This window comes from Urocampus carinirostris, chromosome 3, assembly GCF_059441175.1.
Source record: "Urocampus carinirostris isolate Australia breed hairy pipefish chromosome 3, RoL_Ucar_1.0, whole genome shotgun sequence".
NCBI lineage: Eukaryota > Metazoa > Chordata > Actinopteri > Syngnathiformes > Syngnathidae > Urocampus > Urocampus carinirostris.
This window is the reverse complement of record NC_142351.1, coordinates 60,731,756-60,755,803: the sequence shown is the minus strand read 5'-3', so window position 1 is coordinate 60,755,803 and position 24,048 is coordinate 60,731,756. Positions and strand designations below refer to the sequence as shown.

The 24,048-nt window shown below is 40.2% G+C and overlaps 1 protein-coding gene and 1 long non-coding RNA gene across 3 annotated transcripts; one reads left to right on the top strand and one right to left on the bottom strand.

The window, feature by feature from the left end:
* Window positions 1-1,491: 1,491 nt before the first annotated feature.
* On the top strand, window positions 1,492-9,254 carry LOC148370307 (uncharacterized). Its single transcript, XR_015850106.1, has 2 exons — window positions 1,492-1,743; window positions 2,849-9,254. It is a non-coding gene; the product is annotated as an uncharacterized LOC148370307 (long non-coding RNA).
* A 2,167-nt stretch (window positions 9,255-11,421) lies between these two features.
* tspy (testis specific protein Y-linked) lies at window positions 11,422-22,786 on the bottom strand. Of its 2 annotated transcripts, XM_088332795.1 has the most exons (9): window positions 22,479-22,786; window positions 21,380-22,337; window positions 21,197-21,274; window positions 18,940-19,051; window positions 18,446-18,600; window positions 16,678-16,754; window positions 14,922-15,121; window positions 13,496-13,540; window positions 11,422-13,420 (listed from the first exon to the last, which is right to left on the bottom strand). In XM_088332795.1, the coding sequence occupies exons 2-9, from the start codon at window positions 22,316-22,318 to the stop codon at window positions 13,380-13,382; spliced, it is 1,647 nt and encodes a 548-aa protein (XP_088188921.1). In that variant the 5' UTR covers window positions 22,319-22,337; window positions 22,479-22,786; the 3' UTR covers window positions 11,422-13,379. The 2 variants fall into 2 exon arrangements, with proteins under 2 accessions (XP_088188921.1, XP_088188920.1); XM_088332794.1 differs by having other exon boundaries at window positions 21,380-22,785.
* Between the last annotated feature and the right edge of the window lie 1,262 nt (window positions 22,787-24,048).

The following is a 24,048-nucleotide window of genomic DNA, read 5'->3' as shown; positions in this document are numbered from 1 at the left end:
AAAAAAACCTTTTTCACATCTTCATAATGGAGTATTTTGTGTAGAATTTTGAGATAAGAGATTAAATTAATACAATTTGGAATGAGGCTGTAACATAACAAAATGTGGAAAAAGTGAAGCGCTGTGAATACTTTCTGGATGCACTGTATGTACAAATTGAGCAGAGTGGCTCCTTGGTGCTTTAAAAAATTGAAAAGGATTGTGTAGGGATATATATTTTTGTTTTAATATGGTTTCTATTAAGAGAAGTTACCTAGTGTTTACTATGTTTGTGTACTGTAATGCTAAATGAATAAACAAATCCTTGCGATACCAACTGTATGTAACATCCTACATGTCGTCATTTCTTTGTGTAAATATTTTGTAAATTATAACTATAACCTTATCCTCCTTGTTTTATAACCTTCTCTGTTCCTACCTTTTTTGGTTTCTTTACCTCACTGAGAATGTGTGAACCTGGAGTGTCATGCCCAATTTCGTTGTCACAATATGTTAACCCATTTTGTAACAATGACAATAAAGGTATATTCTATTATGTTCTATTCTATTCTAAATGTAATTCACCCTGGTCATCCTGAAAGGGGGATACCACTTGTGAGGTCCCTTCTCAGGGTTTCTCTTTTTGCTCACGCTGAGGTTTTGAGTTGTTCCTTGCCCGCATGTTGGTTTAAGATCAGATAATTGTGTCATTGTAATCCTGTGCAGTCCTTTGAGACATTTTTGTGATTAAGGGCTATATTAATAAATTTGACTTGACTTGAGGACAAACGTGACACATTTAACATTTTCCAATGCTATATTAATGTTTAGAATATTACATTTCAACTAGTGGTATAACTATGTAACTATGAGACGAGAGAGAAGATCAGCTGGTAGGAGTGTACGGGTGGAGAGTGACCAGTTTTACTGCCGCTCTCTCATTGGTATTGGGTTCTAAAAACACAGGATACAAGTCTTCGCCTTGAACAGAGCAAAGTCAAATATTGTGAAGTTAAGTACTGGCTCTCAGGCTTGAACTCCTGCCTGGAGAACTTACCTGCAATGCAAAACTTCGACGCAACTCTCCTCCCCTCGTTTTCCACTTTCTCCAGGGTCTGTTATAAACAAACCATGGGTGAGCAAAAAGAAAAAAATAACTGCAGAGAAATCAAAGTAAACTGTATTTATGTGATTTTATTCACTTATTTGTTGTTTAGAAATGCATGCTGCTTTTCATTGCACACTTTTTATTGCCCACATAAAAGGAAAATTAAGTTCCATTTTGTCGTTGTCTTTTAGACATCAGAAATTGGATTTGCTTATTGCATTTCTTCAATTTAATCAAATGAATTAAACATACCGTAATTCATTAATGTTGTAATGAAGTTAACCCTGAGGCGATATCCTACAACAGATTAGTTTATGTGGTGCATCATTCTCCACAGGATGTGCCGCATCCAACTTAAGCTAATATTTACGCCTTGCACGTGACGTCACGTTGCTCTCCCCGGAAGTAGGAGCGCAATGACGGACGGCAATAACACCTGAGCACACCACAGTCGAAAAAGCAGTTGAGTTGAAACTGATTTAATAGAAAAAAAATAACCCTGACTTTTTAATATGTTGATTTCTCGCTGTGCGGTGGGCTGTTCCAACCGGTAAGGTCCTGATGCCCAATTTAGCAAATCATCGTATGACTCGTGATGAGGACAGAGGAAAGCGATGGATATTTCAAATCAATCTGAGGGACTGGCAGGCCTCAAGGTACCCCATGATTTACAATAAGCCATTTTTGCAAAGTACATTTGATGTATTTCTGAGCAATTTTTTGTAAAATCGGGACGAGTAACATCAAAGACACTCAATGTAGCTGGTGCTACTCTAGGGGTACTGTGTCTGACGTCTGCTCTGGATAAACGCATTGGACTATTCAAAATGATCATAAATGATTAAATCTTTAAGAAGCTTTCAGTTACAGTCGATTTTAGAGTTGTTGGCACCCTGGATAAAGCATATTAGATACACAGCTAATGTTAGTGTCTTATCTTTACCATTAGGAGGTGCTGGCGTTGTGCCGAAAAATACACCCTTCGCGTGAAATATCCTCCCATTACAAATGTTACAAAAACGACATTGTATCTAATTTTTGGGGCAATGTAATAGGAGAGTAAATCACAGATACAGTAAGACCTCGGTTATCGCGGTTAATGGGGACCAAAACCACCCGCAAAAAGTGAAAATCTGCGAAGTAGCGACAAACCTTCAAAAAAAAAAAAAGATTTTTTTATTTTATTTTTTATTTTTTTAACCATTACAGACCGCGAAGCTCTGAAGCCGCGAACGTCGAACTGCGAAGTAACGAGGTCCCACTGTATATTATAAATTATTTTTGCGTAAGTTAAAAATATTAAATAAATGAGGCCTTAGCCTAGAACATTAATCTTTTGATTACATATGGGTTTAAATCTTTATGATACAGCTGGAGAGTCTAATCACTTCCTGTGAGTTGATTGTGAGTCTTTTGAAGTGTTGGCAGTCAATAGTTGGAAAAAGGTTAGGGAAAATGGATTCTCAGCATACAGGTAAAACGAGAAAAATAACTGCAGAGAAATTATAATTCATGCATTTGTTACCTCCCGTCTCGATTACTGTAATGCACTACTCTCTGGTCTCCCGAAGTCTAGAATCAAGTCTCTTTAGCTGGTACAAAATGCCGCAGCGAGGCTTTTAACTAGGACAAAAAAGTACGATCACATAACACCAATTTTGGCTAACCTGCATTGGCTCCCAGTTAGCCTTAGATGTGATTTCAAGGTTCTCTCAGTATTGTACAAAATCATACATGGACTTGCTCCCTCTTATCTTTCAGATCTGATTTGCCCCTATGTCCCGGTCCGAAGCCTACGATCTGAGAGTGCCGGTCTTCTGGTGATCCCAAGAGCAAAGAAGTGTTCTGCTGGTTCGAGAGCGTTCTCCATCCAGGCACCGGTGCTGTGGAATGCTCTTCCCCCTGAGATCCGATCTGCAAACTCAGTGGAAATGTTTAAATCTAAACTTAAAACTCACTTCTACTCCATAGCATATGAATAACCTACTCTTCTCGTCAGCTGAAAAATAGTCTGTGTAATATAGTGTAATAATCTGTGAAGCCCTTTGAGACTCTTCGTGATTTAGGGCTATACAAATAAAAATGACTTGACTTGACTTGAAATCAAACTTAAACTGTATTAATGTGAATTTATTTACTCTACCCTTTCAAAATGTTGCTATTTCATTTTTATAAAAACATACTGCGTCTTATTGCACTTTTTTGATGACCAAAAAAGGCGCGCATTATGCACCTTTGTTGTTGTCATTTTATTTTCAGGATTAGATTAAAAAAAAAAATGAATTTTTTAATTGCATTTCTTTGATTTTATCGAAACAAATATTTCGTAATTGATTAATGTAGTAACAAAGTTCAACTTAAACGGTATCATACAATAGAGTAGTCATGTCATTCTCCACAGGATGTGTTGCACCCAAGTTAGTCATTTTATTAGGATGCTAATTTAGATACATACAGCATAAGTTGCGTTCATTATAGGGCTTATATAAAGCTTTTAATTTTGTGTGGCTCCTGACAAATTCGTTTTGGGGTTTTTCAGTGCAATTTGGCTCTTTCAACATTTTGGGTTGCTAACCCTTGGGCTATTTTGTTGTTGTTTGTTTGACTTGAGTAAAACAGATCGTGTGGACAGATGTTAGACAGACCGGAATATTTGGTTAGATTTTTAAATATATCAGTCTGAAGACGGTATGGATGTAGGTAGCTCTGCTAATGCCATCCTCAATTTTTCTAAATACCGCTCGCTGTGTTTTCTGACAACTGACTTGCAGCAGCCGACAGCTGCAAACATCCGTTTGACAAGTTATTGGTAATAGTATTTTTTTTGCTGTTGTTGTCTACCGTTTCCACGGGGAGTACCATTTACTATGGCTAACTGCCGTCTGTCATGGTATCGTCACGTGCCTAGGTCACGTGTGCGCAAAGGGTCAAGAGTTAATGTAGATACATAAGCATTTGTTGCATTTATTATAAGGCTTCCAGTATATAAGACTTTCAATTGTTTTGCGACTATAGACAAATTAGTTGTTTTGTTTTTTAGTCCAATATGAATCTTTCAACATTTTGGGTTGCTGATCCCAGGCGTAGTCCAACCAAGACATATTGTGCACAAAATTCAGCGAGACATGCTCCATATGAAATGTCTTGATACAATCTCTGGTGAATTGGTGAGATTAGTAGGATAGAGCAAAGAGAAAGGCTCACGGGAGAGCTCGACTATGTCAAGAAAAAGACATGAAATATTCAAACGCACCTGCGTATGTGAGGGCACTATTAAGGTGAAATTCACTGTCAAATGCTTGGTGGGGAGGGGAATGGTAACATAGATGCTGCAATCTGTTCTTTTTTGCCTGGATTTGTATGTGACTGGTGGGGCAGCACTTGCAGGGGGTGGAGGGTGTTCGTTCATCTGTCTGGTGTGATCATCTGTAAAAGGGCCCGGGCACGAGCATGCACTCTGCCATCTCCTAGATAAGATTCATCCATCTGCTGTGTACGCGACGGCGACGAGGCCCAGACGGCTCCTCTTATCAATGCACTCCTCCGTTTGCCTTAAGCTTAACCAACCCCCCTCGCCCCCTTAATATCCCAACACCTTTCAACAGCCTCCGTCTACAAGCCTGCAACGCAGCTTTTTATCTTGATGAGACAATAATCAGGAAAATTTACTACACGTGACAGAAATGTATAAATATGTCTAGAAAAAATGCTAGGAATTACCTGGAGCCCCAAACAAAAGTTAGCCCCACCCCCTGATGAACGGCTGACACTGGGCCTGAAGTGACAAAACAATAACACCACTGCAACACCATGGAATCTAAAATGTGTATATCACTGCTACATTTAAGCTATGGGGGTCTTTAAAAAAAAACACTTCCTACTCAACATTGTAGTACCCAGAGTAGGGCACATTGCTGGAAACAGTCATTTGTTACTTACTGACACCAAAGTAGCACATTTTTTTTAATAGTAACTATGTAGTTACAAAAACAATGGTAAATAATCTGCATTCATATCGCGCTTTTAAAGTCACTGAAGACCTGCCAATGTGGTTTACAATGTACTTCACGCTTACCCAATCTCACACACACACTTAACGGCGATAGCCATGCAAGACTCCTACCTGCTTCTCGTTGGCATTAGGGGTTCAGTGTTTTACATAAGGGCACTTCTACTTTTAACTCAGAGAGCTGGGAATCTAACCTGTGACCTCTTGGTCCCAAGACAAGCGCTCTACGTCCTGAGCTTCTGCTTACCCAATTTTTTGTATACTCGCATAAAAGCCGAGCCCCTAAAACTGTGCAAAAATTGTCACCAAAAAAAAAACTACCTGTGGAGGCAGTGAAGCTTTCATATTTCTTCAATTTAGAGAGTTTGCAAATGAACGCTTAGGAGAGACGGCCTTCACCCTAACTGGGAAGGTGCTCTCACTCTTTCTAAAAATATAGATTACTGTTTAAGCCTTCCATGACAGGATACACTAGTGCAGGCCAGGTCACAGGTGATTAGTGAACCTGTTACCATGGGTGTGGAGTCTGTAACGCTAGAGCTAACTAGCGCTATGCTAGATTCATGCAATTCACATAGTTTTTGTAGTTTAGAGTGTTCTACTGACTGCACCATACACCCTGATTTATACTATTCTATAGCATCTTCTTCTGTGCCTCTTACCTCTGTTTCTCCCTTGTTAGGTGAGGAGGGAGAAGAAATAACATTATTTTCTACCAATAGTCATCCTGCTACTCCACCTGTCAACAATATTCCTGTGGTATGGAATTCGGGCCGCATCTGCCGTCATGCAAGGCACAAGACCCGGGACCGGCAGTCGAATCCTGTGGTGGTTACCACTAAGGTGCAAAACTCGCGAAAGGTTTCAGCTCAGTCCACAGTGCTGAAGCTTGGCCTTCTTAATATTAGATCACTAGCCTCCAAAGCTTTACGTGTTAATGACCTTATTAATGAACACAATCTTAACCTTATTGGCCTTTGTGAGACCTGGTTGAAACCAAATGAGTTTGTAGTGTTAAATGAGGCTTCTCCCCCTAACTTTGTGAGTGCGCACTTGGCACGACCATGCAAAAAAGGTGGAGGTGTTGCTCTTATATCGGAAAATAGGTTGAAATTTACTTCCAATACCCCTACTAGTTTTAAAACGTTTGAAGCACTTGTTATGAGGTCCTTAATGTCAACACCAATTTATGTAGTTGTTGTGTATCGCCCACCTGGACCATACTCAAATTTTTTGGAAGAATTTTCTGATTTGTTAACAGACTTAGTTACGTATGTGGACAATGTTGTAATTATTGGTGATTTTAATGTTCACATAAACTCCCCATCAAATTCACTTGCAATTGCATTTAAGTCACTGATGGATACATTTGGTTTCAATCAAATAGTTGATGTGCCAACTCATAAAGATGGGAACACTCTAGATCTTGTCCTGACCCGTGGCGTAGTAGCCTCAAATGTTACAGTGTTACCGTATCCTAATGCCATCTCTGATCACTATTTTGTTAAATGTGAGGTGTTGTTTAATGTTTACTGTGATAAGGAAAATATAGGCTTTAGCAATCGCAATATCCGCCCTAAAACGGTGTTAGCCTTAAAAGAATTATTACCTACGGTAACTGCAGCCTTCCCTTCGTACACTGGGTCTGTTGACTCACTTACAAACAACTTCAATACTGCTTTGGTAAATGTTCTTGATTCTGTGGCGCCCCCTAAAGTATAAATTCCGACCCAAGAAGAATACACCTTGGTTTACTGAAGAAACTAGGTTACTCAAACAAAGTGGCAGAAAAATTGAACGAAAATGGCGCACTACTAAGCTGGAGGTTTTTCGACTGGCCTGGTGTGACAGTTTGCTGAAATATAAAGTAGCTCTTGCCTCAGCTAAAGCTTCGTATTTCTCTAAGATTATTGTTGAACATAAGAATAATCCAAATTTTTTATTTGACACAGTGGCGAAACTTACCAGACAACAACTTAACCCAAATGGTTGCACTCATTCTGCTAATGACATTATGGAATTTTTTAATAAAAAGATTCAACTAATCAGGAATGAAATTTTAAAAGAACGCTCTGTTTCCTCCTCCTATATCAAAGATGTGGAGGTGCTAGGTATGGACTGTGTCAGCGGTTGTTTAGAAACATTCTCCAGTTTCAATGAATTGTCCCTTGATAATCTAACACAGATGGTCAGTAGGGCCAAGCAAACTACGTGCCTGCTTGATCCGTTTCCAGCTTCACTGGTGAAGGATCTGTTTGAGATCTTAGGACCATCAGTTTTAAATATTATTAATATATCGCTATCCTCGGGTATTGTTCCTATAGCCTTCAAGTCTGCCGTCATTAAACCCACGCTTAAGCGACCTAACCTTGACCCAGAAAGCCTAGGTAATTATAGGCCAGTGTCAAATCTGCCATTTCTTGCGAAATTACTTGAAAAGGTCGTTGCACAGCAGCTAAATGACTTCATGTCAGAAAATAACCTTTTTGATACTGTCCAGTCAGCATTTAGAGCAAATCATTCTACAGAGACAGCCCTTGCAAAAGTAACCAATGATCTCCTTTTAACAATAGATTCTGGTGCCTCATCAATGTTACTGCTGCTGGATCTCAGCGCTGCTTTTGATACGGTCGACCACAACATATTATTGATTCGTCTAGAACGCATTGGTATCTCAGGAACTGTACTCTCGTGGTTTAGGTCCTACCTGTCAGACAGGATGCAATGTCTTAACTATGGCAATATGACTTCTAAACAATCTAATGTCCCTTGTGGTGTTCCTCAAGGCTCTGTACTTGGCCCCCTTCTTTTTAGTATTTATATGATCCCGCTTGGTGACATTATCCGCAAGTATAATATTAGTTTCCATTGCTATGCAGATGACACTCAACTGTATGTGCCACTGGAAAAAACTGGACATTTAAGTTTTAGAAATCTGGAGGATTGCCTTACTGAGATTCAAAGATGGATGTCAAATAATTTTTTACGCTTTAACCCAGAAAAAACTGAAATGTTGATTATTGGTCCAGCTCACTGTCGTCATTTGTTTTCAAACATTACCCTGAACCTAGACAAATGTAATAGCACCCATAGTGACTCGGTCAAAAATCTAGGTGTTATATTTGATCCTAATCTGTCGTTTCAGTTACACGTGAAAAATATTACTAGAATAGCTTTCTACCACCTCCGTAATATTGCGAAGATTCGTTCAATGCTGTCCCAATCAGATGCAGAGATTTTAATTCATGCGTTTATTACTTCTCGGCTTGATTACTGTAATGTATTGCTTTCTGGTCTCCCGATGTCTAGCATTAAAAGTTTGCAGCTGGTTCAGAATGCGGCAGCTAGACTTTTGACTAAGACTAAAAAGTTTGAGCATATTACACCTGTATTGGCCAACTTGCACTGGCTCCCAGTCCACTTAAGATGTGACTTTAAGGTTCTCTTATTAACATATAAATGTTTGCATGGGCTTGCACCCTCTTATCTCTCCGATTTGATTTCCCCCTATGTTCCTTCACGGAGTCTGCGCTCGGAAACTGCTGGTCTACTTGTGACTCCGAGAGCCAAGAAGTCTGCGGGCTCGAGAGCGTTCTCCATCCGGGCCCCGGTGTTGTGGAACGCCCTGCCTCTGGAGATAAGATCTGCAACCTCAACGGAAGTTTTTAAATTGAGGCTTAAGACACACTTCTATTCCAAAGCATATGATTGATGCCCACCTCGTATTCTGTTTTGTCCTGTCTTTTTCTGAGGCCTGCCTGGCTGATACGAAGGAGAAGGATGATTTGGGATGGGTCAGCGGACCGGCGTCTGACCTGCAGCATGTCAACCCCTGCATTTACCAGCTGGCGTCGTCGTTGATGTCATGCTCTTTCCGGACATTTTCAACATCTTACCTAGTGTTTACTATTCTGTGTACAGTAATGCTAATTGTAATTCACCCTGTTCAATCCTGGAAGGGGGATTACCACATGTGAGGTCCTTTCTCAAGGTTTCTCTTTTCTCCTCACACTGAGGTTTTTGAGTTTTTCCTTGCCCGCATGCTGGTTTGCTAGTTTAAGATCAGGTAATTGTGTAATTTTGTAACTGTAATCCTGTGCAGTCCTTTGAGACATTTTTGTGATTAAGGGATATATAAATAAATTTGACTTGACTTGACTGAGACAATCCATATCTATTTCGTACCTGGGCTATAAACCACACGAAGATCTGTTTTCATTTCTGGGTACTGCCATGGTTTATTGCAATATTAATTTTACAATACAAAAGAACAAAATTCAGCGCACAAAATGTGTGCTCGTTTTTGTTCTGTTGATTTGATGTTCTTTTTTTCTGTGTAAGCCAAGTCCCCACTCATCACGTGCTGCCTACCATTTGCTACTGCCGCTACAACCAAATATGCGCATGTAAGCTGACTCTCTGATTTTAGTATTTTATAGTTGTAAATTCAGCTTAGATGCAAGTATATACGATAGGGAGAATATCTCCTTGAGGAGAAATTCAGCAAAATTGTACTTTGTGCTTGAGATGGCGATGTCGTAACTAGAATCAGTTGCACTTTGTAGGTTAATATAAACATGCCCACTGTTTAAATTATGTTGCTGAAGGTTCTTATTTGACATCACGACTGATGAGGGAGTAGTCTGAGAACACCATCATTCGCAAAGTGCTTTTAGTAAGTACTGCAATAACGCACTAACTCACTATGTAACAACGACAGTGGAATCACAAAACTTTATAAATAGCACGTTACAGTATTCGTTACCGAGAAGAGTATTATGTTTCAGGAACACCGTCATTTGTGACCAGTTAGTCTCAACACTGGTTGTAACAAGTGTTGGCAAACTTACCAACAAAGTTCCAAAAGATGGAAAAATGTCAGGCATCTTGAGTGCACTTTGTCCTTATCCGCTGCCATGAAAATCAGTAATGTCATGTCACTCTCGTGAGCAAAGGGGAAAGAGCGTTTGCCCCAAAACAAACATGCATTATAAATGCAACCCAAAATAGTCATTATTTATCCTATTTATGTAAAAACAGTGCACAAAAGGCACTCTTTTTACAACAAAGATATACACTGTATTTAAAACATTGGCAAACACAGTTACAAATTTATAAACCGCTATCTTTACACTGTGGCCTATATCTAGTTTCAATACTGTAAAGCAATTAAGAAAACTGTACTTTATATCATTTGGCCAACTCTGGCCAAATTGTGTGGTTTGTTTTCGTGAGATATCCAACACCCTCTGGTGACTTTATTGGGTACCAAAGCTCTAACTCAAAGAAGGCGAATCCAATCTTCAATCTGCCTGACAATGCCAGGTCATTTTGCTAGTGGGGGTATAAATGGCACACTCACTTACCATTTTTAGAGAATAGTCAAGTCACATTTATTTGTATAGCCATTAATCGCAATGAAATTCGAAGCTACCCCATATAGTGCACACATACAATTTAAACTAGAATAGAATTCAAAAAAGTAACACCGACTTGAAAAGTAGTGCAATTACCAATACGATTTAAAAAGAAAACACAAAATACACAAACATATTCTAAAAAAGATAGCAGAGGGCTCCCAAACCTTCACACAGATCAAGCCTAAGCAAATTTTGCACCGATCAACAACGGCAAAGTAACCAAGCCGGTTATGACTTCATGATGATAAAAGCGCGCTTCTGTGTTGACCAAGGTGGAAGCGCATAGTGATACACTGGATGTGGTATCACTTCACATGGTGTAATGCGTTTCAAGCATTAGTATTAATAGTATGTAGTCAGCCTGGGGTGTATGCCCTGAACAGAGTGCTGCCTGGCCCCCAGCTGGGCAGCTCTTTGCCAGAGGAACATTTATAGCTGTGCATCAAAAGTGGAATCAAAGGTTTAAGTGTACTGTTGCAACACTGCTGCCGTTCCTTTGTCTGGGCCTGTCCAAAAATGCCTGGCCGGGAGCTATTTACAGTGCTACCTCGAAAATGGGAGTGATATCACATGCATGCCACTGCGGCGGCAGTAAAATCCATTAAAGTGTCACTCGGTGCTTTGGTTTGATCTCCCTTCAAGTGCGGGGAAGGTGACACAAATGTCAAAAAGTCCTGAGGGAGGCATTTATCAAAGCGTGATGCAAAACTAAAATTCCTTTATTTTAAATTTGCTGGATTATCCTGAAATTTATAGGAAAACATGTGAAACACGTTCATTTAAGTCTTACGTGATCTGAAATGCTTTTATTTATATCAGTGTAAGAGACAATTTGCTACTCCACACTGCCATCTTGAGGCGACGATGTTTTGTAACATGAGACTCACACAGACGCCACAGCCAAAGACACTCAAATTTCTATTTTATTAAGTCCGAGTTGCCGACATCTCACCCCTCACATACATGAAATAATTCCAAAAAAAAGGTAACAATGTTCCACAAAAATCACACAATATCACGAGGGGGACTAGGGGAGTTTCAAACTGCAAATGGGTCCCGGGGCTCGCCAAAATATTAACAAAATACAAATGGATTAAATTTTACTAAGTTCACAGCCTTGAGTGCAACGTTCAAGATACAAGACTTCTGTGACAGCTCATTTGGGTGTCCCGCAATCTTGACACAGATCTACTATTCTGGTGATTCCTTAAAACCAATTGAGACATAATTATTTCAGTGGTTGCAAAATATGCAAGAGACTCTTTTTACAAAATAAGAGCGACTGTAAAGCTATTTTTAAACTATGGCTGAAATTTGAAAATATTTACAGCTTAAAATAGAAAAGAACTCAACTCTGTCGATTTTACAAGCAGCAGAGGCGTACAGTCTTTATCCTCTTCAAAGAACATTACTAAGTGACATAAGTAAATTACTGTGTTTCATCTTTTTGTGAGATTATACTACCATCTATTGGCCAAGCTTTGCGCAGCAGAATAAATACAAACAAAACAGTCTGGTCACTAGAGTGCAGTGTTTAGTTTGTATAGCGTGGTGAGTTGGTTTAAGTGTTTAAATGCATTCACTCAACTGTTAAAACAAAACAGTTAACATATTCAATGCCAAACACGTCTGTTCAGAGATGAATGAGTTTGACATCACTGCCCCAGTTTTTAAAAAGATATTCATATAGGATTGCTTTTACCTATCAATAGGAAAAATAATAGTTCAGTGTTGAAAATGTTACTCAATAAACCGATATTAAACTTTTATTTGAAAGCACAACAATGACTTTCACTCTGTTCTTCTATTTCAGGCCTCCACACTTTGAGTGCCTTATCATGGTCCTATTTTAAATCTTTTTTTAATATGTAAAAATTTTCTATGACATAAGTGCTCTTCCATACTTGGATACACAGAATTTGTGAAATGGGAGTAAAAAGCTTGGATAATTAGTTTTTCCCAGGCAAGAAAGTGGAAAAAAGGTGATTTGTGAGGTGAGGTTTCAAAATACTACTCAAGAATGTACCAGGTAGTATGCTGGCATCTACAATTACAAACAAGAGGAATTTGTCTTTCTATCTATTTTCTTTAGTCACTTAAACAGTGCAAGAGAAGAGCATAGAAGCACAACTATAAGGGAACACCAAAGGGGGTACGCCATCATATTCCCCGAGTGTGCCAAAATATGTACAATTGGTAAAGCACTTTACAATGTAATTTACACTTACCCAAAAGGATCACATTCTACAAACAAAATATTGACGCAATATGTGAGAGCTGCAGTGAACATACCAAAATATTGCATCTACCGTGAGAAAGTTGGGAAAGCTTACAGTAAATAGACAATAAGTAGCAAGTTCATGTCCTGATTATAAGACGAGTTTGCTACACCACTATATACACGCGGAAAAAACAAAAAGGGTAAAAAAAAAAAAAAAAAAAAAACAAGCAATCATAAACATTTTCTTTTGACAGCCCTCAAGTCTAATCGAGAGCGGGCCTGTCCCTGAGAACACGTTTGAGTTTCATTATAAGTGCTATTGAAATGCGGTCGACATGATTGAATTTCTGACATCAGGAAAAAGACTCCGCCCCCGATGCACGGGTTTTTGGCTAGCCTGTGAAATTCTGGCTAAAATCCCACTGCCGAAAAACGATCCGCTTGTGCAGTTCACCGCATCAGAAAAAGAAAAGAAAAATCATCTGTCACCTTGCCTTGGCTTTATTAAATTTACCCCGATTTAAAAGTATTTCTAAATCATAATTGGGTACATTACAAAAATAGGACATTTTATGCATAAGGTATTAAACATAGGGAAGACGCTGATTTGGGCATACCCGTAATTTTTCTCAACTTCCCGTTTCAGGTTTCATCATCATCTTCATGCTCGCTGTCGTCTGAGCCTGGCACAAAAATTCACCCTGGGTCAGTTGCTTGGAAAATTCACAAAAATTCCCACCATGGAACAGTTGACTTACCGTCGATCACGATTTCTCTGCTGTTCCCTTCTTCCTGGCTCTCGTCTGCGAAAAAGACAGTCAAGTCTTGAAGAGAAAACCTCAGATCATTTATTACCGAATTTGTAGAGCTTGAATTTAATACACCTAGAAGTTAGCAGACTTAAAAAAATTGCACCAATATTTATTTCCCGCATTGTGAATTTTAAACAAATCCTCTTTCGAATGAAATTACGATTGATTTTTTTTATCAAACTGAAAAAATAATTCAAATTCTGTAGTCCCTCGCTGCTTAATGCCCTGTACTTGGTGGCCTCATCGAGTTTTTTCTTTGTCAGGCCAGGCGTCTGTTTTTTGCCGTTCTGTCCATCAAAAAGTGAACTGCACGAGTGCGGCCACAATCCATTCTTCCCAATCCCATATTGATGCGAGTGTAGACCGGCAGAAGGCACTTTGGTCACGATACGTGCCGTTCCTGCCCGCCTACATGTATGGCTGTAGCTGTGATCCATAATCACCTGTCCACTATCGCTGAGAGCAGGGGCAGAGGGTTTTTATTTTTGTCCACTGCAGCTGAAGTATGCAATTGTGGCCCGTCTGAAATGAATTGCACGGTTTTGGCTGCAATCAATTATGCCTGGTTAACTATCGCTGAGAGTGTAAGCTGAGAGAGTAAAGTTGTGTAATGCGTGGGAGCTTTCTTTTTTCCAGTTCTATCGAGAAAAAAAAAGAGAACAACAACCGCGCGGCTGCGATCCATTATTAGTTTGACTATTGCCGCAAGCAAGGACTAGCAGAATGTGTGTTAAAAATAGAGGAAGGGGCGTGGCACTACTTTGCGGATTTTCACATGTCACGGGGGTTCTGGTCCCCATTAACAGCTATAAACAAATGATTACAGTAGAGTAGCAGTTTGGCTCTGTAAGAAAGAATGTAATAAACTTTAAGTGTAAATGTTGCCAGATAGAAGAGAAACAACCTGCTGCATCGGTCCAGATTTTACAACTGGAAGCTGTCAACCATGTTGATGAAGTCGGTGTATTGTCTGTTGATCCCATTTCAACATCTACTACAGCCTGGTCATACTGGAAGGATTACCTCATGTGCAGTCCCTTCTCGTTCTTCACTTTCCTCATGTTGAGGTTTTTGAGTTTTTCCCTTGCCCATATGCAAGTTTTTGGATCAGGGTATGGTGCAATGGCAGTTTGTACAGCCCTTTGAGACTTCTTGTGGGCTAAAAAAACAAACATGACTTGACAGCTAGTGCCATGTGTGAGTACTAAGTCACCGGTTTTAAAGCAGAGATTTGCCCACAATCACCACATGGAATAGGGAAACCTATAATCAGTAACATATTGGAAATAAAAAAAGTTCTATAGGCATCCCACTATTAAAAAGCCAAATGTCGCCAGTGCATGTGTACAGCCTGAATGAAACAGTAACCCACCTGCACTTGGCACTCCCTCTGCATCTTCTTCCTCCTCCTCCCCCCCCTCTTCTTCTTCAGCTGCTCCTTTATTATACTCCCTTTCTTCCTCTCCTCCACTTTGGCTTGGTTCCGCCTGCGCGGTTTCCTCGTCAGAGTCAGAAATGACCACACAGTCATCGCCATTGCCGCTGCCGCGCTCTTCCGCTGTGGTACCGTCACTGCATGACAGGCAAAGCGGTCAGATTGTTGTCTTTTTTTTTTTTACACACATCAAACTGCACAAGACCAGCAGGGAGCAGAACCACTATAACTCGAATGCCAAACCTCAGTGACACACCGGAAGCACTTAAAGTGTTATAAACACTCCCTAAGTGTATATTTCACCTTCTACGGAAAACAATATTTATTTATTCATCAATAAAAGTGTTGTTAAGAACACTTTGAATGGATTCTCTACAATTGCCTCAGTTAGAACTCAAAAATTGTAGATCAACCATGGTTTACAGAATGACCTTAATTATCATTGTGTTGCTAACAACAAAATTCGAGTTGCACTTCAGTTGGCAAAATATACATACATAAAAGAAAATAAATAGAAAAACATAAAGTATACCCTTCTAATATAAATCATTCACCTCTAAAACAACTAGGATAGTGCACTAAAAACAGTGTTCTACGGTTCTACGTGTGCTTGTTGTTTCCTGTTTTGATAGCTCAGGGGAAGAAGCTATCTCTCAGTCTGTTCGCTGTGGGATCTGAACCGTTTGCTTGATGTGAACAGTTCAGTAAAGCGGTTGCTGGGCTGTAAGGAAGGAGTCTTTCAGGATATGTTTAGCTGAGGTAGCGAGAGCTGGTAGCATCCCTTATTATATTTTCAGGTTACAATGTCGAACAGGATGTTTTATCCAACCCTTGTTAATACTTTTTCCTACCATACAACGGTATGCCCAAAAACGGACATAATTCAAACTTTGTGTTTGCGTATGACTGAGTAAGTGTTGTGTCTCGTACGTCTCCAAGATGCCTGTATGCAATTGGTTGATGTCAGATATAGGTCGGCAAATGGTTTGAGTCATGGCTTTTTGAAGATCTCAAATGCTAGTGGCTGAACTCTCTCCCTTTATGCCCCATTTTTCTTTCTTTGTTCGGGATCTCATTTAACAAATGTTATTCTTTGAAAAGCTATGGGTCATAAAACATGCATTACAGACTGATGTAAAAGCAAGGACATGATAATAATGGAAATGAAGCTTCAGATAATAAAGAAATACAAATAAGATATAAACATCACTAACCCCATATGGTCGTAACCGATTGGGATCATTTTTAAGAATAAGGTATTTGAAAGTTTTTGAGAGCATGATAATCCTTGCAAGGGAAGTTTTAAATTCGAAGTCATCCACTGTGGCCTCGTCACCTCTCCATCCACTCCACTGTACCAGCTCATGTCACGTCTCACCAACGGAAGATTATTATTATCATTTTATACAATTAATTACTTATATTGTCATTTTAAGATATACATGTGTCTTTTCTATGCTTTTTGTATATCATAGTTCTTACTTTATACACATTTTTTGCTAATGTTTAATACATATATACAATTTTAATGTTTTTAACCCAGGGATCTGGCGGTCTGGAAGGTATCAGATAATTACAATAGGTTGCTTATCCCCCGCCAAATGACAATTTCATCTTACAATCCACACCTCAGAACTGATTAATGCTACTAGGGTCTACTGTAGATATTTAGGCAATCTGGAGCGCAACCTACCTGCCATTCTCTCTGGGTTGCCAGAGTGGCGTGAGGTAATATCTCAAAGGGTCCCTGTATAGGTCATCCTTCAGGATCTGCACCGTGGAAAACAAGAGAAGTGGAAAAAAAAATAAAATACATGCTTATAAAATTCCTATCATCTAGATCAAGAGTGGGCGAACTTTCTGAGTCGCAGGCTGCAATTCTTAAAACATATGATAGACGGGCCGGGCCAGGAAGAACAAAATGATTTAGTTATTCGTTTTACACTGAGGCAGCACGGCAGCGCAGTGGTTAGCGCGTCCGCGGCACGGCTCTGAGGTCATGAGATCGAACCTTCCTGTGTGGAGTTTGCATGTTCTCCCCGTGCTTGCGTGGGTTTCCTCCAACATTCCAAAAATATGCATGTCAGGTTAATTGGCCGGTCCAAATTGTACTTTGGTGTGAATCTGCGAGGATTGTGTCTGTCTCTGTATGTCCTGCGATTGGCTGGCCACCAGTTCAGAGTGTACTCCGCCCACATTCCCCATTTTGGTGTGGCGGGCCAAAAAATAAGCCTGATAGGCAGCATGTTTCCTGCAGAGGCTGTGGGCTGTAGTTTTCTGCCCCCTGATCTATTAAGGTAAAACAAGGACTAACATGCTGAGAGTTTTTTTTTTCACAGGGCCATCATCCCGTAATCAAGCGCACAAGACTGAAAAATATATATGCTTATGCATAGAAAAATGAGTATTCATGTATTACTTCTAGACCCATTTTGAATTTTGTAGCTGCTAAATATTTTTGCACTACGGTTCAGATGTACTTACAACTTAACTTGTAAATATATTTATACATTTTTAAAAAAATATATATTTCGACTATTGAACCAGACGTTCTTATCTTATTTTTTATCCTGATATTCTCATCTTATTTTTCTCTTTTAAGTCTTTATCCTGGAGTGCAATGTCTTATCTTGTTGTAAACAACGGTCATGATAATAAAGAAGACAATGCTAATTCTACGATGATTTTGGAATTACATATACTTAGAAAATACGGTCAACCCAAATGAAATGTAATCAATGTTCACTATGTTGTTATCAATGACAATAAATACAATAATAATTCTAATCAAGGTTAGGCAATACAGGACAAAAAAATTATTTCCCTAAGCCTTTTGGAAGAATTCATATTGTAAAATATATCTTACAATTAATGATAATTTGGAGTGCACGGAACAGAAGAACAAGTTTCTAAAAGATTCTGCACTTTTATATGCATCTTAATTTCGAATTGCTCAAAAATTACTGTCTAGCCTGGGGGTCTGCAACCAGCGGCTCTTTGGCATTCATAGAACAAATAAAATGATTTCCAATGAATACAGATTAGATGTAAGATCACAGGCCGGAGCTTGGCCCACCTAAAACGTAAATAATTATGTTAAGATTCAGGCCTGGCTTTTCCCTCGTTGACATTGTTTTATGTTTCTTTTTCTTTGCGAGGATCTCGTCTGCACTGGACACAGAAGCAGGCGCGCAACGGTCTCCTCATAAATAAAATATAAAAATTCAGGTTTGCTACGGGCTTGGTCCCTCAAATAAAGGTAATTGCTCAGGTTTGGGCTTTTATATCCGTCAGGCTGGACTTTTTTGGGGCCCGATCTGACCCTTAATACAGATAGGAAACACATACTGCATCCTCCTTATAAGTTTTTTTGGGTTGTTTTTTTTGGTGCAATATGGCACTTTCAACCTTTGGGTTGCTCACCCTTGGTCTAGCTTAACAACTAAATATGTAAAAAGTACCTGTGCAACATCGTCTTGTTTGGGGTCACTGTGGTCGCCAAACCAGCTGAAAAAAGTCTGGTAAACTCCCCGCGACATCTTCCTGGGCTCACTGTGGGCTGTCAAATTGTGACCACGATGCCATAGGATGGTGTTGGACAAGGACATAGGACTGACTGCCAAAAGGACACATGTCATTTAGGGGAGATCTCCTCTTATAGTTCAAAATCAACCCACAAAACATTAATAATGTTCAAATATATTATTAATATACAACAGTGCCTTGTTGGAAACTTTATACACATGCTAATTTAGGATTCAAGCCCTCCAGACGCACCCCACCAGGCAAAAAACATTTTAGGATTGTTTTTAATTAATATCTCTTTAATGTTTTCAAAACAACTTCCCATTTGATCTTTGTCAATTACATCGATTCTAAGATATTTTGTGGCTCATCCTTTAGGTTTACAGTCAAACAAAAGCCTGCCCGAGTTATCTTTTTCTTTTTTGTGTACCTCCAGATCCGATGTGCAGCTCCTTCATGATGATGTTGTTCTGGAAGTACGGGTTGCGTCTGAAGTGAAAGCGGATCTGAAAACCGACTTTGTGGTTCTTGAAAGTTTCAATCTGTTGAAGAAATGGTTTGAAAAATTGCTGTTCATTATACATATAAAGGAAATTTGTTAATTTACAGGATTAAATTACAAATTTACCAATTAAGATACTGGGTTTAGCTTTTTTTTAACACTCTAGAAGGGATTTATTTTTGAACAAATCAAAACAGTTTCTGACTACTGAATTTCATACCCGTCAACCTTAACCAATTGCTTCCCTTATTATTGATTGTATTTCCCCTTATCGAGTGATAATAAACTTTACAAACAAAATGCAGCATCCATTCACTGACAACAAGGCAGACAATGTAGAATAAAAAAAGATAATGTTTAAAATAGGCTTAAGTTACAAATAAACAACACAGACAATCATTGCATCATCTTTCTCCACTTGCAGTAAATTTAGTGTTGCTTAATCAATGTAGCAGTGCTAGATTTCTTGGACTTAATTTATTTTTCAGCTGGTTTTATTCTGTAACAGAAACTGTCACACTATAGTTTGATTTGCAACAAAGATGTCAGAGTATCAGTTCCCATTTTCTTTCTATACTCTTTATGAGCTTTCCTCTCATGGCTGAAAACTTTAGCTGTCAGCATTAGAGTGAGGAAGGCAGATAAGAACTTTGGAAATCTCAATAAGCGCAATACGCAGGAAAAAAATACTTGTTCGAGGATAACATTTGCTGTGCATCGCAACAATATTAGTAATCTACGATGACGTTGTCGTCTGCTACCAGTGACTGAGACGATACGGATTAGAGCCCAAATTATTATTTATTTGATTCCTCCCCTACAACATTTTTTTACACAACGCGTACAATTAAAAAAAACAAAACTATCAAATACAGGAAACGTATATGTTGACAGGCGTGGTATTTTCCAGACTACAAGATGAATTCCACGCACTAGACTATAAGGGCCATTGAATTAAAACAGCAAGATCAAGGGTTGCATTGCAAATAAAATAAAAAATTAAAGCTATTGCAAAACAAACATTAGGAAAACTTGTTTTGAATAATAAAATAACCTGAGCCAAATGTATATTCATTTCCAGCTCAAGCCTAGATGGTAGGGCGCCCGCTTTGAGACTGGGAGGTCGCTGGTTCGCGCCTCGGCCGAGTCATACCTAAGACTTATAACATTGGTAAAATGGCGGCGCCCTCTGCTGGCTGCGGCTGCATCGGCTCGCTACAACGGGTCAGGTGTATCGACATTTCGTTCTGTGTACATTGTTACAAAGAATGACAATACAAAGGAAATTATTATTATTATTTAGAAAGAAATTGATTGCTCCAAAGCAGAGTGCAGAAGCCGAATCATTCCCTTAAAGAACTTTTTAAATGCCAATCTTCAGTAGACACTGCTGATATTTTGGTTTTTTGTTTTTTTTTCCAGGGATCCTTTGACTTTAAATTTGTTATCTGTAAAAAAAAAAAAAAAGCTGAAATCTCTTATTGTTCAAAAGTAAACGCATCAGTCTGAAGTTACCAAGTGCATTGTGGGTAAACCCAAGAGATGTGTCTGCTCTGAAAGACCCGACTGAAACCACATCACCGTTTTGATAATTCCGTTATTGAGGTCACACGATGTTACAACGAACTTAATTGGTGAATTATTAAAAAAAAGACACTTTATTAATGCTACTAAATAAAAAAAGTATAGAAATTATATTAATGTGTTCACATTTTTAAAGCTTCCTAAATTTAGATTTTAAGACATTTTAATGCCAATCGAGGGCTTATTCTTAGATTAATAAATTCAATGTCTTTTAAGACTTTTCAAGGATCCGCGGCAAGCCTGTAAAGATAACTTGAAACATAAAATTTGGAAAAAGTTCACTTTAGATTGACAGTGAACAGTCTGATGGGTGTTGTGACTGTGGGCGAAGGGAATTGTTTTCTTTCCGTTTTACGCACGCTCAGCATACACTACAGGCGCACACATCCCCAGATCAAATAAGACACATACAATCAAACACAGACAGGAAAAAATTAAGATGTGAAAGTTAAATTTTGTTTACAAGTCCTAAATGTAAGACCTTTAAAAGGCTTGAATTTGCTGTATCAAATTCAGGACTCTTTCCAAGTTTTAAAACCATGCGGGAACCCTGTGAACGCAACTCCAAAAATGAGCAGGATGCTGAGCATGCCTCACTTACATCAAGGTCAGTCATGTAGCTGAGAGCATCCTCATCCGTCTCGTCAATGTGAGCCGAGAGGTGAGGGTGGTTCAGGAGCTGAAAAGTCAGAGTCAAGGCAAACACAAACAATGATTTTTATTGGGCACCTGTCTCGAATATGAACAAGCAAGGAGAAGTTAGAGGTCCTCCGCAGAAGGATACAGCGGTCACCCAGAAGCCAGGGATGCTTTTTGTAATGGAGCTACGTTGCTCGAGATGCGGCCGCCTCATGTGGCCGATCTTCAGCTCCAGGCGCTGGTGGAGCCAGGCGCTTTTCTTCTCGAGAGCTTCCAGTCTCATCTGTACCTGCGCCAGGAGAGCCACTGACTGTCTCATCTCGGGAGCCATCTTAACAGACACAATGGCGCACTCACCGTCCTCATTCTCCTCGTTCTCGGACGGGAAAGAGGAGCTCTGTGCGGAAGAAAATCCCGACATTGATTCCTCGTCCTCGCCTGTGTTTTGCGCACTATGTGCGTCTTCCTTGCCTGCGCTGCGCTCGCATGTGGAGCTGTCAGCGGAAGCAGCCTCTGTTCTATCAGAACGAGCTTTAAGGTCCACGCGACGAGAACTTTTGCTCCCCAGCCTGGCTCGCTTGGTTTTCTTGGACATGCGCGGAGTCTCTCGGTTGTTCTCGCCGTCCCTCCCAGTGAGGCTGGCGAGAGTTTCGGCGGCTGCTATTGCCGCCGGGTCTGAATCAGGCTGGTCCAGCAGGCTGCGAGGTGAGGCGCCCATTCTCGCATCTGCTGCAAAAGAACCTCCACTGTTGCTTGCATCTCCTGCAGAAGAACATCCACGGTCCCCGAACGAGTGTTCTCCCTTGGTTTTGCCTTCATCAGTAGACAAGTCGGCGACAGGTGCAGAAGCACTTGGCAAACTTCTGGATTCCTCCTCGTGCGTGAAACGTTCCTCCTGCCCCGCTGCTATAGTGCTTTCCCCGTTCTTGCATCGCTCCGAAGATTTTTCCTGTACTCCAGTGCAAGCTATATCCAATTTTGAGGACTTGCTCGGGGCTGAGCCATCCTCTTCTTGTTTTGTTGCCGGACATCTTTTTCTTGTTTTGAATTCGGCGCTGTGCCCGCGGTCCGTCGATTCACTCATGCTGGCGAGCTAGCCCAAACTGCTAACGAAATCGGTAACCCGCAAACGCAAATGCAGGAAAAAAATAAAAGTGTTGGTGATCAAATACACTAGTCAAAAACAGAAAAAAAAAGGCGCGAAGCTCGCCTCATCGAACAATCGGTCTATTGACAAGACTTACATCGTCATGACGACTGGAAAGGATGCGGTTGACTTGCGGCCTGCGAAGAGCGATAGCAAGGAGCGGCTAAGTGCTAAAGCTAGTTAGCTCGCTGCTAACCATGCCGTGTCCCCTACTGTGTCGAAGCAGCACATTTCCATCATCCCAAATAAACTGCAGAAAGTTTCTATCGTTTATATCTTGCTATTCGTGCCCTTCTCAGCGTTTGTTTGGGCTTAATCCTAGCTTACTCTCCTGGTTATCGCTGGTGAGGAAAACAACGCTATGATTGGCTGTAGCTCGTCGCGCTTAAAGCTCTCGACCAAACGGCTTGAAGGGTGTGTTTAATAGCAAATAATTCACCCCCCCCCCCCCCCCCGCTAGCTAGCTGAGCGGGAGAGGAGCAGGTATGAATCAAACAGACTGAACAATTTCAAGGCAGTGAAGAATATTCCACGCTGCGCTCTTCACATTTTTGTTTGCTTTTTCTTTTTTTCTTTTTTTTAGCCTTTTACGTCATACTCAAGCCTATTCTGTCCCTTATTAAGGACAACATATTTTTTTAAATGTTATGAATGTTGAGGGGGTGTTTGGGTTGAATTTGGGGTGCTTGAGCCTCCCCCAAAACGGTCTGGTTACACTCATGGGCCCGTGTGTGCTGTCAGTCAAACAGCAGGCTGGCGCACAAGTGGCTGCATCGCAAAAACTGCTGTGCATAGCGCCAGATAGTTTTGAAATAAATTAATCAATTTAATTGAACTCTGAGAAGAGTGAGAAGACTTCAAAGAAATGGTAATCACCAGCGGGTGCTCCGTGGATTGTTATCACATTCAGGAAGGGACTGAGGGGGCATCAAGATAGCAGGCAATAGAGGTGATGTAGGTCTGGCCTACTGCTAGGTTAACAACCTTTGTAAGCCCCGCCTTTCGGGCCTGTATCTCACCAACGCCAGATCCGTTCAGAATAAAACGGAGGTGCTGGAGATACAATTCGAGGGAAACTGCTACATTCGGGACTGTTTTTTTAATCATCATGGACAGTCGGCTTAATTTGAGGACACCCGATTCTAGCGCTCTGGCAGCCAGCTGCTCTCTAAATTGCTTTTTTACACTGTAATAAGAAGCGATCCGTCTTCAATTTAATGTTATATAAAGACAATAGAACCATTCATTCAACTGCAATTATGTGTTGTGTGTTATCATTTGTAGATCTGTGGTTGCTATTGGGGGGCTTTTATTAAGGTGTGACACTACTTAGCGGATTTTCACTTTTTGCGAGTGGTTCTGGTCCCTATTACCTGCAATAAACGAGGGATCTCCGCACGACAATGTACAGGTAGCGTATGGGATGACGAAAATCGATATGTTGTCACATCTCATTTCATCAGCTGCACCGCTTATCCTCAGTATGGTCGCGGGGGTGCTGGAGCCCATCCCAGCAATCATCAGGCATCGGGAACACCCTGAACTGGTTGCCAGCCAATGGCAGGGTACACAGGGACAGAAACCTCGCTCGCTCATTCACACCTAGGGACAATTTGGACCGGCCAATCCACCTAAAATGCATGTCTTTGGAAGGAAACGGCAGTGCC